Below are 14,916 nucleotides of genomic sequence, written 5' to 3'. Positions count from 1 at the left end.
TTGTAATGCTTTACCATAAAATATTTGAATCTGAATCATAAAGTACCTAATGTGGTATGAACAACATGTGCATACAACTGCTCAGCATCAGGATTCGGCAGTTTAATGGTTTTCATAAAAGAACCATACTCCAAGAGCAATGAATCGCTGAAATTCGAAGAGCAAAACTCAATAAATAAGTGCATATATAATAGGAGTATATTGATCAGTATTACTCACAGATCTTCGATGATGAGCAGCAGCTGATTCGCGGAATCACCAACAATCAGCAACGTATTTATGCCACGACAAACGAAGGCCTCATTAACTTGTCGCACAAAGACGCGCACCAGACTTTGTGCATCTCGGACCAATTGTAAGGTATATTTAGGGAATGTTTGTTGCAAATTTTGTAATATTTCATCGCCAAAGGGATATGATTTCTTCAGTATCTATCAATGAAATCAGTAAGATAAGTAGAAAAGCCAACAAAACAAATTAAATTCAACAAACAATATAGACATATGTACAAAATAGATTACAAAAACCGTTAAGATGGCAACAAGGGGCAAATATAATTCATTGCTAACGCAAATTATAGGTTTGTATACAATTGAGGTGGACGACAGATAGCTACCGTACGGGTGACCTACCTACAGACTTGCTATATTATTAATACTATGCATATACACATATATGCATCCGTATATACCCCCGTATATACACAAATACAGTAAGTAACATAACAGAGCAATATTTAATTTTCCCTTGTTGCACCTACCGCTTCAATGGTGCGCGCGTCTGTCGCTGCCAATGATTTCAATGTAGTTTTCCCAGCACACACCAGTTGAGCTGAGTAAACGGCACCGATTTTCTGCAATTGTTTCACTGCATACTCCGAGTTTTCCCACAACTTGGCGTAGAAGCATTTCGCGATTGTCACGGCATGCAATAACGCCTTGTAGCGGCCCAAATGCAATGCATGCGCTTGATGCTCCGACAAGCACATATACTCCAGTAGACCTACAAACATCCATGCATACATTTGCATATGTACATATGTATGTTATGAAGAAGCAGTTGAGAAAAAGTAAAGAAGAAAAATGCGCAAATGAAAATATTTGCAAAACTTAAGTGTGTAAATTTAACAGCGCTTAGAATTTCATACTTAAAATGAAGTTATAAATGCATTTGTTATATTTATAAGTAGTAAAATAAAAAAATACATAGAAGGTACATTTAGCAATGCGTTCACCGATACGTAGCATTTTCAACGATTCCTGCGCCAAAGTCGGGGAGACGATCGGTATATTTCCAAGTATCGCTTGCAACAAGCTGCAAATTATAAAAATTATCACACATTAAATTATATTTAATACAACATCATTAAGAGATTAAACAAAGTAATACAATATGGTTTGCCACACTTTGCAACTTTTGCAGCGTTTAGCTTCCGTGTGAAAAAACGTGATATTGTAGATACGAGGGTAGGAGATAATATAATAATATTTCAAAAAGTACAATAAAGTATTTCAAAAAGTTTGAACCCATTTATATTGAAATTAAAAAAAATAACAAAAACAAGTAAGGAAGGGCTAAGTTCGGATGTAACCGAACATTTTATACTCTCGCAAAGCAAATGGTATACTCGTTTGAGATTTTTTGGTGGATTGACCGATATTTTCGGTAGAAGGTCAACTATAGGCACTGGGGTCCACATATTCAGTACTTAGGGGCTTGAACAATTTTGGTTCGATTTAGACAATTTTTGGTCACAAGATGGCATACTTTAAATGTATTCACTCAAAGTTTTACCCCGATATAATCATTGCTGCTTGATATGCATAGTGGAAAGTGAAAGAATCAGATGGAATTGAAAATGGTGTTATATGGGAAATGGGCGTGGTTGTAGTCCGATTTCGCCCTATAACATAGAAATATGAAAAGAACATTATGCACCGAATTTGGTAGAAATCGGTTAAGCAGATCCCAAGATATGGGTTTTCACCTAAAGGTGGGCGGTGTCACGCCCACTGACTAATTTTGAACGCGGTTCCTATAAAGTCATCTCATACTATATCAGATATAAAATTTAATGTCTCTGGCGTGTTTAGTGCTTGGTTTATCGCGCTTTTAGTATATTTTAACAGTAACGTTATATGGGAAGTGGGCGGGGCTGTCACCCATTTTCACAGTGTCGATATAAGTGCCAACAACATTCGTTATCAGTGAATTTTGTTATTATACTCTCTAATTTGATCCTGTGTACCAAATAACAGTCTTGTATCTTTTTGTGGAGCCTAGTTATGGCAATTTATTTGTTTTTGATTAATGGCGTTTCTTGGGCGTGGCAGTGGTCCGATTACGCCCATCTGCAATACCAACCGTCTCACGGTACCAAGAAACATGTCTACTAAGTTTCATAAAGATATCTCAATTTTTACTCAAGTTACAGCTTGCACAGACGAACAGACGGACAGACAGTCACCCGGATTTTAACTCGTCTCTTTATCCTGATCATTTATATATACATAACCCTATATCTAACTCGATTAGTTTTAGGTGATACAAACAACCTTTAGGTGAACAAAACTTTTATACTCTGTAGCAACAGGTTGCGAGAGTATAAAAATTGTTTTTCATACTTTTAAAAATAGCCGTTGAGCGTATATACTTGTAACTAGAACAAATATGGAAGTGCTAAGTTCGGGTGTAACCGAACATTTTATGGTATACTCTTGCAGCTATTAAGGGATTACATGGGTTTCGTCGAGCAAAAAACGTCCTATTTTCAATAATATAATTTTCATATAAAAAACGAAATATTTTATTCAAACAATATTATTCGGAAGATACAATACCTATTTAGTAACGATTTTGTGAAATTTTCAAAGGAAAATATTCTAAAATCGGTCATTACGATGTCATTTCTAGCGGTCCTTCGAAAAAAGGTGCTTACGCGTTGACAGCAGAACTTCTGACAGGATCATCAAAAGTAAAAAATAAAAACATAGGTGTTTGAACTAAGACCATTAACTAGGTATTGGACGGAGAAAAAACAATAAATATAAAGAAAATATTATTTTTGGCAGACGTATAAAAAACAAACGCAAACTTTGGTGAAAATATATCGAGGTTTTTTTGTTTTAAATAATTGTAATTGAAGGAAGATAAGTGTAATTAAATTCAAGACCTTGTAAAGAATATTTTGAAGACCTATGTAAAATTCATTAAGATCGGTTGAGTACTTCGCGAGAAATCTTGACAACCGACTTTGAAAACACAGTTTCGAGAAAAACGCGTTTAAAGTTTTAAGTGACCATATAGCTGACCTCGAGCGCGCAACTTTTCAAAGCCGTACCTCCAAAACTATTACTGGGATCAATTTAAGACAATATTCCAGAAATATTATAGAATTAAATAAGACAATAAAAAAATTGTTTGTTTTTGAAGCAGTGAAACCCATGTATCCCCTTAAGCATCAAAGCCGGCTAAATACCTTCAGGTGTTGGCAAAACTTCATAATAAACGGGAAAGGAAGGGCTAAGTTCGATTCGTAATCCATTTTTTATTGTAACCCATTTACGATTTCGTCAAATAATGAATGTTGAATTATTTCGCAACATTTTTATACTCTCGCAACCTGTTGCTACAGAGTATAATAGTTTTTTCCACCTAACGGTTGTTTGTATCACATAAAACTAATCGAGTTAGATATAGGGTTATATATATATAAATGATCAGGATGAAGAGACGAGTTGAAATCCGGGTGACTGTCTGTCCGTCCGTCTGTCCGTCCGTGCAAGCTCTAACTTGAGTAAAAATTTAGATATCTTTATGAAACTTAGTAGACATGTTTCTTGGTACCGTGAGACGGTTGGTATTGCAGATGGGCGTAATCGGACCCCTGCCACGCTCACAAAACGCCATTAATCAAAAACAAATAAATTACCATAACTAAGCTCCGCAATAAGATACAAGACTGTTGTATGGTACACAGGATCACATTAGGAAGGGGCATCTGCAGTTAAACTTTTTTTTTTTAAAGTGGGCGTGGTCCCGCCCTTAATAGGTTTAATGTGCATATCTCCTAAACAGCTAATGCTATAAAAACAAAATTCACTGGAAGCAAATGTTTTTACCACTTATATTGACGGTGTGAAAATAGTTGAAATCGGGTGGCAACTCCGCCCACTCCCCATATAACGGTACTGTTAAAAACTACTAAAAGCGCGATAAATCAAGCACTAAACACGCCAGAGACATTCAATTTTATCTCTAGGATGGTATGAGATGACTTTATAGGAACCGCGTTCAAATTTAATCATTGGGCGTGGCACAGTCCACTTTTAGGTGAAACCCCATATCTTGAGATCTGCTTAACCAATTTCAACAAAATTCGGTACATAACGTTATTTTCATATTTCTATATTATAGTGCGAAAATGGAAATTGGGAAATCGGACTACAACCACGCCTATTTCCCATATAACACCATTATAAATTCCATCTGATTCTTTTACTTCCCACTATGCATATCAAGCAACAATGATTATATCGGGGTAAAACTTTGCGTGAATAATACGTTTAAAGTATGCCACCTTGTGACCAAAAATTATCTAAACTGAACCGAAACTGTTCAAGCCCCTAAGTACTAAATATGTGGACCCCAGTGCCTATAGTTGACCTTCTACCGAAAATATCAGTCAATCCACAAAGAAATCTCAAACGAGAGTACCATTTGACTTTGCGAGAGTATTAAATGTTCGGTTACATCCGAACTTAGGATTTCCTTACTTGTTTAATATAAAGTTTTCCTAACACCTGAAGGTATTTTCCCTCCTTTGATCCTTGCAAGTTGCAAGAGTATAAAATGTTCGGTTACATCCAAACTTAGTCCTTCCTTACTTGTATTTATTTTAGTTCCCAAAAATCGCCTTTGTTTAGGCTGTCATACTAGAGTTAGCTCTAAAAGAAGCCTTTAGAAAAAATTCAACGCAGGTTTTCGTCGGGAATTTTGGAATATTTATTAAATCAATGTCATCTGATTGAATCGCTTCGAAAAATATATTATCTTTTTCTCCGTATTCTTATTCGTGATTTGTAAGGTCATATAAGCTTTCAAAATTAAACAAAAACAGGGCAGACAGCTACCACTTAGTTAATTTGGAAGAAATATTTTTTAAAACTTTGCGGCATCTATTTAACCCACCCTCGTATATGTTGAAATATGTACTTTTTCATAATAATTTTCGGGATTCCCCACTTTTCACGAATGATTAATAAATTACCATGCAATTTTATCCTCACGTGTTTTGATCCGCCCGGGGCGGGGAAATCTCAATGGTGTATCATTCAGTGCGTTCAGCAAACGCTTCTCATTTACTCTTAGAGTAAAATCGCTAAATTCCCTGCAGCGCACAATTAGATCAAACATTTTTAAAAAAGATTCATCACCTCGGATCTGTAAGGGATAAAATGAAATTTATTTAGTAAAACGAATATGAAATCACTTCAAATTTAAGGTTCGTAAATTTGGTAATAATCTTTAGGAAGTTTTTTTTTTTAATTTACATATGTATCTATATACATATGTGTAAGAAATAAAGTTGACCGAAAAGGCATAAAGACAGATTTTATTGATGATACTAGAAGACACGGCAACCCCTTTTGTGGCTAAGGTATACATTTAATTATATTGTAGTAAATTCTTCATTTTTGTGAAAATATTCTTACGCATGATTGAACAAAATTTTTGTAGATATGTATATATTATATTAAGGGCAAATCAACATAAAATGTTAAATTTTGTATTCCATTAATTTTTTATATAAGTTTGTAACAAATAAGTAAATTACAAAGTTAATAGTTGATGATATGTAACATTTAATATTACGAACTTTGTACAATTACAATTGCTACCAATATAAATATAATACAATATGGCTCCAGGTAATTCCAATGAACTTAAAAATTCTGTGTAATAGTTGACTACGCCATTCTGGTTTGTGGCTGTGTCAATTGATTTGTAAGTGAACAACTCTCCTGGAAATGAATTCTGAGTTGTCGCATTGAGATTATCGACATCTTTGTTTTTTGCCGCTAATATTGATCGTTCACTCACTCAATTATGGTCATTATATTGTTATTTTATGTCCAGAAAAACACAGACAGAAATCTGAGGGAAATGTTATTAATAGGGTCGGGTTGTCAACTGCGACCTTTTAGTTCGAAAACACAATGGCAAAAACACTCGCATGTTAGTCGCTAATTGGAATTTCTTTACGTGGCGCCACAAATTGAATGACTTTGGGCATGCATTTAGTCTGTCAGCAACAGTTGATCAAGGATCAATATTTCAGTAGCTCGTAGTTAAATGCATGTTGCATAGATGACGATTAGGTGCTCAGGCCCAAACACGATAATACTTTGTTTGCCATCAATAAATACATTTCTTTTATCATGATCAATGTTTCATTGTAAATTTCTGCAGTAATTTGCAATGAAGGAATTAAAGTTTGGCAACGCACATGATGTAACACATTTTAAGACATGTCATCTCTGTTCTTGGGTGTAATACATATATTAATGCGAATCGTTATCGAGCAACTCAAGTAGTTGACACGCCTCACGATGAGTCGGACACAGATGTCCATGAACTGTTCTCAGTTGTTTAATAACAAGAAACTAAATTCTTCTTTACATTCCAATCATTATTCAATTATATACAGGTTGTGTTGCTTTGGAGCGTGCTTCCTCTTACAAAAAAATACTAATTCATAATGTCTAAAAAACTTTATCTTGTTTTTTTTCATGAATTTCTTATTTATATTTTGATGATTTTGTGATGTTTACAATATATTCGTATTAAGTTATCACTCAAAAAACACATTTTTCTTGACTGGAATGTTTGAAAAATTTATTTTTGAATTATAAAGTTAAAATAAATTTAAACACTTTTGACAAATTGTTGTTCTTGGTCTATCGACACAACCTTATATAATTGAATCATGATTCCAATTAATAACAATCATCAAAATAAGTTAAGTTCTCAGATTATTAAAAAAAAAAAAATTTATTATCTTCCACGAAACTTTTTCATAATTTTTTAGTGTGTATGAGAAAATAATATTGTAATTTTTAGTATTTTCCTTGTTGAAACCTTCCCTGGACTTCCACGAATATTTCAGGCCTTAAATAGCAAAATCGGTTCAGCCGTTCTTGAGTTTTAGGGAGACTAACAAACAGCACTTCATTTTTACATATGTACATATGAACATATTTATGGTTTATATGGGGCTAGGAAAAGGTATGGACTGATTTTAAGATCAAATTAATTTGATACTGGGTATATAGAGGTATTACAAATTAAATACACTAAAAGTGAGAACCAAGTATTGGTGAAATTGGTAAGTAGTTACTGAGATAAAAAACAAAAAGTAGGCAGTGTCACTACTCTGAGTATGTAAAATTATATTTTTATTCCACCGTGTTGTACTAACCTGCCGAAAATGCTTCATAGTCTCGAAGCATAAGTAATATTTAGCCATTAGTTTGCCATAACTGGTGGTCTGCACATCTAATTCATTTTGGGGGTTTCTAGAGATGAGACCGGCATTTTGTAGCTCTTGTATTTGTACTAAACACAGTTCTGCGAGAATAGAATATATTAATAATTTATGTTTTATCAAGACCACGACTACGTTTTAGCGTAGATTTCCGCTCAATTTGAACTTACTTTCCAGTTTGTGCTCAATAATACCCTTATCCGTGTTGTCTTCTAAGCCATAGTGTGAGGGATTTTGCATTGATCGCACGTAGAAGTAAGTGGAACGCATCCATTGCATGGCTATCTCCAGATTATTTATGGTACCCAATGCTATCTCCGAGTTGAGATGTTCAGCCAGGTGTTTGTGTAAATGTGACTCGATTGGCATTGTGCCATTCATCAAAGTTTCATATTTATGCTGGAACAAATAATATTATCTAGTACCAGGTCTCTTTATTATTATATTGTTATATAAATATGTATTTTATGAAGTGGTCAAATTTATTGATGAATTCAAGAAGTACAATTCAGCAGTAATAGCCATAGTAGTACTATAAGTATATATTCTAAGAAATTCATACGTAAATTAACACTCTTAGCACTATTGTCTCATAAGTCCGAAATAACTAGGTAAATTGACTGATAATATCAGTAAAAAGTCAGTCATATGCACTAGGGTCCATGTGTTCGGTATTTGAGGGCTTGAAAAATTATGGTCCGATTTCGGAAATTTTTCGACGTGCCCTATTAGTACAAAGTTTTGCTTCAATTAAGTCATTAGATTTACATACTCTAAAATAAATTAAAAATTTAAAATTATGACATATGTAAAAGGGTGTGGTTTTTATTTCGCCATTTTTAAACTGTAAGATAAGAATGTTGAAATAATAATGTTCACTAAATTTTGTTGAGATCGGTCAAGATGCTCCTAAGATATGTATATAATTTCACTTAAAGGTGGGCGGTGCCACGCCCACTTTTTTAAGACTTTCAAGCCACTGATTCCTTACAGCGACTCGCTTCATCACAGTTTACATCTTAATTGCAGCGAATTTATATGCATATATAACCCTATATCTATAGTATCTCAATTACTTTTAGGTATTACGAATAACCACTAGGTGAACAAAACTATTATATTCTGTCATATTTCTACTTTGTAATTTTCCATGGATCACATTATTATATATAATATATTAAATCATAATCGCTATTATACACAATATACTTGTACACTGATTAGTTGTCAAATGATATTCCAAACAATCACGAAATAAGGGATCTCTCAAAACTAACGTTATGCTGTAATCCTAATAGCTGCTCTTGTATGCTACAAGCCCTCTACTTAATCGTGCCTAAGATGTTCGACAAATATTGTTTACCTACAAATTTAAACCGGTTTGTGTATATGGAATAATATTCACCCTTCGGAACATATGAGATATTATAACGACACTCTTCTAAGAAACTTTTTAAATTATGAAAATCCTCAAGTTAATTTTATTAAATATTCACAATTCTTTCAATTTTAAGCAAGACCTCCTTTATTTCCCATATTGTTTTCTATTTTCATTCTAATTAAATCTATGTAGTTATTCACACGACGAAGTAAAATTAAGTAATTAAATTTAAAAGTATATTTGAAATATTTATGTATGTTAATTTTCTTACTTGTTGTTCTTGTTGACTATATTACGTGTAATCGTAATTACTAATCCCACTAATCGTTAGTACTCGTTTAATGAATTACTAAATTTTAACAAGTCACTTTTTAGCTGTCCAACTACAATGTCAAAGAACTAAAGCAACAACAGCAGGTACTGCCGCAACCAGCTTCAAGCGACGACCATCAACTGCCACAAATGCAAAATCAGCCATTTTTAAGCCACACTTAGTACAACCAAGCGGCGTTGTAACCATTAAACCGTTGCCCCAGCAACAACAACAAAAACATTAACCTCCCTAGTGACACCACATCGACGCCGGCGACGACAACGACAACTGCAAAGTGATGCTGCTGATGCTAATGATGAGTCCAAACATTCAGTACAAGTAGTTAGGCAAATATTCATTGATGCATCGGCCGCTAATCGCTAACCAATATTTGCAGGTACACCGTTTAACTCGACACTACGACGTTATGGCGATATGTTGCCACCAATGATCTCATGTGCAAGGCATCATCTTGACATTTAAAACGCTCACGATTGCCACCAATTTAGATATCGGTGCAGTGAGGAGTGGTGATTTTCCTTTGAATGTGTGCATATACCATATACATACATGTATATACTCGTACATATGTGTATGTGGCTGTGGCGTGTTTATAATTATCCACATATGTGTACCTTCCAAGTTGACTTGTTTGTCTTGCTAAAAAATAATAGTAATAAATAAATAAGCCAATAAAACCTCGTGGGGTTGCGACCGCAAACGGTGTCATCATTTCGAAATTAATTATTTATTGTAAACAGATTTGATAGCTACAAAAAAGTTGTATGCACATTTTTCATACCCTGAACAGGGTATATTAAGTTTGCCAGAAAGTTTGTAACACCCAAAAGAAAACGTCAGTGACCCTATAAAATATATACATAAATGATCAGTGTGACAAACTTCGATGACGCCATGCCCGTCGAACTATTCCCTCAGTTTTTAAATATCGAACGAATGTTTGAAAATTGAATGTTTCTCGGTATGTCCTTTATAGAATTGTAAATTATGATATATGTATTTTGATCATGTGATGATCTTTAGCAAAGCTGATGTGCATGAGCCAAAAAAGGTTTCTGAATTGGTACGACCAATTTTCGACAAATGGCGGCACTGCCATTCCAATGTAAATTGTGAAATTCCATATTTATTTTCTGCATCCAGTGCACATGGGAAGCGCTAAGTTCGGGTGTAACCGTTACAGTTTCATTAAGGTACCTCACTTACCATCACCAATATATAAGGAATAAAGTCAGCCGGATGTTTTCAAATCCTGATTATCAGTTATATAGGGTTTAGAGTAAGTTTTCACACGATTTTATCTATTTTAGGCATAAAGATACACCATTGTTAGAAAAACATGCTCACTTAATTTTATTAAAATAACTTACATATTTGGCGATATTTGCGGAATAAAGGCGATGTCAAAATTGGACGATGGACGTCGCACCGCCCACATTTAGCCGGGATCATATATCTCTAGACTTCTTGATCAATTTCAACAAAATTTAGTACATAAAATTATTTTAACATTTCACAATGGGAAAGTTAGCGAAATCGGATTAAAACCACGCCTACTTCCTATCTAGCACAATTTTAAATTCCATATGATTCTTTCAATTTCTAGTATACAAATCAAGCACCAAAGAATATATTACGCAAATAGGGCTTTTGAGGTATACCATCTCAGGTCTTAAAACTGTCAAAATCGGATCATAACTGTTCAATCCCCCATTACGGAATATGGGGACCCTAGTATCTGGTGCTGACTTGTTACCGAAAAAACCGGTTAATCTTTGAGATTCGGAGAGAGTCTCTTTTAGATAATAGTATGCAAGTATGCCAAAAATGTATTGTAGCGGGTCAATACTTTCTTTAGTCCCCATATAATTTATCGAAATATTTTCGAAATTATGTTTTACTTCATAATATGTGATGTTTATTTCAATAAAATTAAGTGTATATATTTTCCTAATAAAGACTCATCTTTATGACTAACAACAGTAAAATCGAGTGAAAACTTGTCCTAGCCCTCATATAACAAATCACAGAATTTTCAAACAGCCGCTTTATGAAACTCAAGGAGTTTTTTGTTCTGTTAATAGTATGTTGTATTGCCAAAAATAGATAAAATCGGGTCAATATTACCCCAATCTCTCATATCCCTGATATAAAATTTTCAAACTTCCGGTTGGGCTTATACCTATACATACCTGTTATTATTATTATATATATATTGCCGAAAATATGCGAATTTAGTCTACGAATACCCCATCTCCCAAATTACCTATATTAGGTAGTAGTCTGTTAACTTGGGTTCAAAAAATCGAAATTTTTTTACTTAATTTGAAAGTACAATGTCTTTGGAATATACTGTAAAAATTTCAGATAGAAATTCGAAATGTTTCGGGAGTTATAACGAGTTTCCTAGAGCGCCTCGGAGTCCAACCTTTACGGTCGACCGGCAGCTGCAACCGCTTGGGCCCTTCTATTGCTTGCGCGCATTTCTTATACCTAGGTTGACTCTGTTATTCTATTATATATATTTATATATATATTTATGTATATATTTATTTATTTATTTCATCTGGTACAAGTCTATAGAGATGTTTAACATCTGTGCATAGAACCAGGGCATTACAAATACAATATATTTAACAGCTTATTTCCTAATATTATTAATATTCTAGCATCGATAATAGTATATAATCCACTAAATATTGCGTAACAAACAATTTTATAATATATATTTATTTTAAAGTATATTTAAGTTAAAATTCACAGTACTCTGTTAGTATTTGATATAAGTTTACTTATGAAAATTTGTTGTTGAACTTTAAACGCGTTTTACTGGTCGGCCCGGGTCCTAACTTTTTTTCTACAGAACCGATTGCTTTTAAATTTTAACAGGCTATTCTACACACTTACAGTCCTCGTCGGTACTAACGACTTTTTTTCAAAGTCCGCCATTTTATTATTTACCCTTGAAATTTAACTTCGGTAGTTTCGACCAGAATGACATGTCTATAGATTGAGAATAATCAAGAATATTTCATTTCAGATAACATCAAGAGCAAAATCACCCACCCGCATTTTTTTTGAGGTTTCAACTTCGAGTGACAATAATAATACGAGTAGTAATAAACTATTAAATTTTTGAAACAATTTTTTTTTTATATTTTTAATATGTAAAACACTCTAAATATTCAAGATATTTTTATTTTCTATAAAAAAACCGCCCTCCAAAGAAGTCATGAAAATAGGCATAAGTTACCAGACTACTACCTTAATTTTCGTTATTCTAACAAACCTTATGCCGAACATGTCGTTCAATGTGCATATATTTATAAAATTGCTTGAAAATATGATGCTTGACCTCAGCTATGTCAAAATTAATTCAATCAGCCCATCCATTTCTTTGTCCCCAATATAGTCTGCATAATAATTTCCGGCTTTCCACCAGACAAAATGTGTGATACTTTAATACAATTTATTCAAAAAATTTTTTAAAAATTTTGTGGGAATATAACTGAAATTGGTCTTATATCCCTAAAATATTGAATTGCGATCCTTTGGTTGACGTTTTCACATCAACTCATTGTATTAAATTTATCGAAGAACTTATTTTCTATTGCTTTCTTGATTTTAAGTAAAACGCGAGAACGCTATCTACGCCAACTTTCCACAAATACATACATATGCAGTCAATTCTAAGTTCTCTTCATACGGTTAATATATCTTGTACAATTGGAGAGATATCTCAACAAAAGCAAATTACATAGTGCCCTTGGTTTAAAGTAAATAGTTTCTCAAGTCGGTACATAATTTGGATGATATCCATAATATCATGAGAGAATGGTCGCTAAGTAATTGAATGTCAAAATATCAGCTGATAAAAATACAGATTGTATTCAAGTAACCAGATAACTAATAAAATTAAGTATCATGGACAATAACTCACCACGCATTTATATAAATTTTGTTCTAATTAAACTATTAGCAAGCTTTCGAGCCTCTGCCCTTAAAATAAAAATATATTTCTAAAAATATCAAAAGATGGAATATATATGGGATATATCGAAATATTTAAAACAATTTAGTTGTGTGACTTTGAGAATTTCGGTTCCTCATAAACAAAATACCACCTTACATAAAAATCATATTTTTTACCTTGAACATGTTATATTAAATTTGTAACACCCAGAAAGAAACCTCGGAGACCCTATAAAAAATATGTATAAATGATCAGCGTAACAAAGCTGACTAGTCCCCTCAGTTTTTGAGATATCGATCTGAAATTTTACACTCATCCTTTTATCCTTAAGTAGTATCCAGCATCAGTCTACCAAACATATACCTTCCATACAAACTGAACGATAAAAATTAAGTTCTTATATGAAAAACTTTTTTTATTTGAAAAAATATCTTCACGAAATTCGACATCGAGATCGATTATTGTACAAAACAACGCTACAATGGCCCAACAAATTTTTTGGATCAAACCTTCATATCATATATGTACGGGCCATACAAACTTGGCAATCTAAATCAAGTTCTTGTATGTATGTAAGAAATTTTTTTTATTTCTGAAAGGTATTATAGCTTCGATGCAACCGAAGTTACCTTTTTTCTTGTTTATATTAAGTGCGATCTTGTGGTATCAATGAGGTGACGAATATGTTAAAAGCAAAAACAAATAAATTTTGGTATCGAATTTTTGGACAGCGAGAAGTTCTATTACCAAAAAAAAAATGCTATTTATTCTTACATGATAAACTCATTTACTGCAAAAACACAAACTAAGCCATGATGGTGGGTGTAAAGCGGTTAAAATTACACATCAATATATATTACTCGCTCTCATGTCAAGGATAGATGGGTGATTAGATCGAATGACGATTGCCCTTCGTATGCAAAATTACAACCCTGCAAACAAAAACTTTAAAATCAGCTGCACCGAATCCTTAATACTCTCCACAGATGCATTTCTTATAGCATAAAAGCGTATTAAAATACAATATATTTATATTAACTTTTATGGGTAAATTCGTATGACAGTTATATAATATTGTGGACCGATATAGACGGTTCCAACAAATGAGAGGCTTCTTAGTGAGAAGGAAGTGTGTAAAATTTCATATCTATACACACGAACATCGCTAAACCGACTCAGTTTGACACCTTGACCATTTATATACCATATATAAGGTCTATAATGTTTCCTTATGTGTATTACAAACTTCTTGGTAAACTTAATGTACCCTGTTCAGGGTATAATAAAATTCCCTAAAATCATATGCTGTTCTGAGGCGGCTTAAGAGGAAGAACTTTTACCGTCAGCCATTAGTACGTTAAAAAGGCGATATAATGGGTTTAGATTTCGATTCATGCAACCTAAATACGTTCTGAAGTGATTTACCGAAAGCCAGTTAAGAATTTATCCATTTGCATATCAATATACTTAGGTTACCTGATAAAGTTGATAAAGCGTCATTGGCTACATTGTTGTATGACAGTTATGCCTATACTACCATTAGGTCCAATTTGAACAATAAGTATTGACGCGCTGTCTTGTACAATAATCTATGCCAAATTTCGTGAGGATATCTTATCAAATAGAAGAGTTTTCCATAAAAAGAATTGATTTTGATCGATAAATTTTTATGGCATATATCA

The 14,916-nt window shown here is 33.3% G+C and overlaps 1 protein-coding gene across 1 annotated transcript in view; it reads right to left on the bottom strand.

Moving 5' to 3' along the window:
* LOC106619276 (probable ATP-dependent DNA helicase HFM1) overlaps positions 1–14,916 on the bottom strand; it is a gene marked incomplete at its 5' end in the record, with an annotated part of 39,455 nt that overhangs the window by 3,556 nt on the left and 20,983 nt on the right. The window contains 7 exons of the mRNA XM_070110709.1: positions 47–147; positions 220–431; positions 761–1,002; positions 1,217–1,314; positions 5,270–5,442; positions 7,481–7,629; positions 7,717–7,945. Coding sequence (XP_069966810.1) covers positions 47–147; positions 220–431; positions 761–1,002; positions 1,217–1,314; positions 5,270–5,442; positions 7,481–7,629; positions 7,717–7,945 — 1,204 coding nt within the window. The remainder of the gene's footprint in view (positions 1–46; positions 148–219; positions 432–760; positions 1,003–1,216; positions 1,315–5,269; positions 5,443–7,480; positions 7,630–7,716; positions 7,946–14,916) is intronic.

The sequence above is a fragment of the Bactrocera oleae genome, chromosome 5 (genome assembly GCF_042242935.1).
Source record: "Bactrocera oleae isolate idBacOlea1 chromosome 5, idBacOlea1, whole genome shotgun sequence".
NCBI lineage: Eukaryota > Metazoa > Arthropoda > Insecta > Diptera > Tephritidae > Bactrocera > Bactrocera oleae.
The sequence above is the reverse complement of the archived record's forward strand: the minus strand, read 5'-3'. Positions and strand labels throughout refer to the sequence as shown.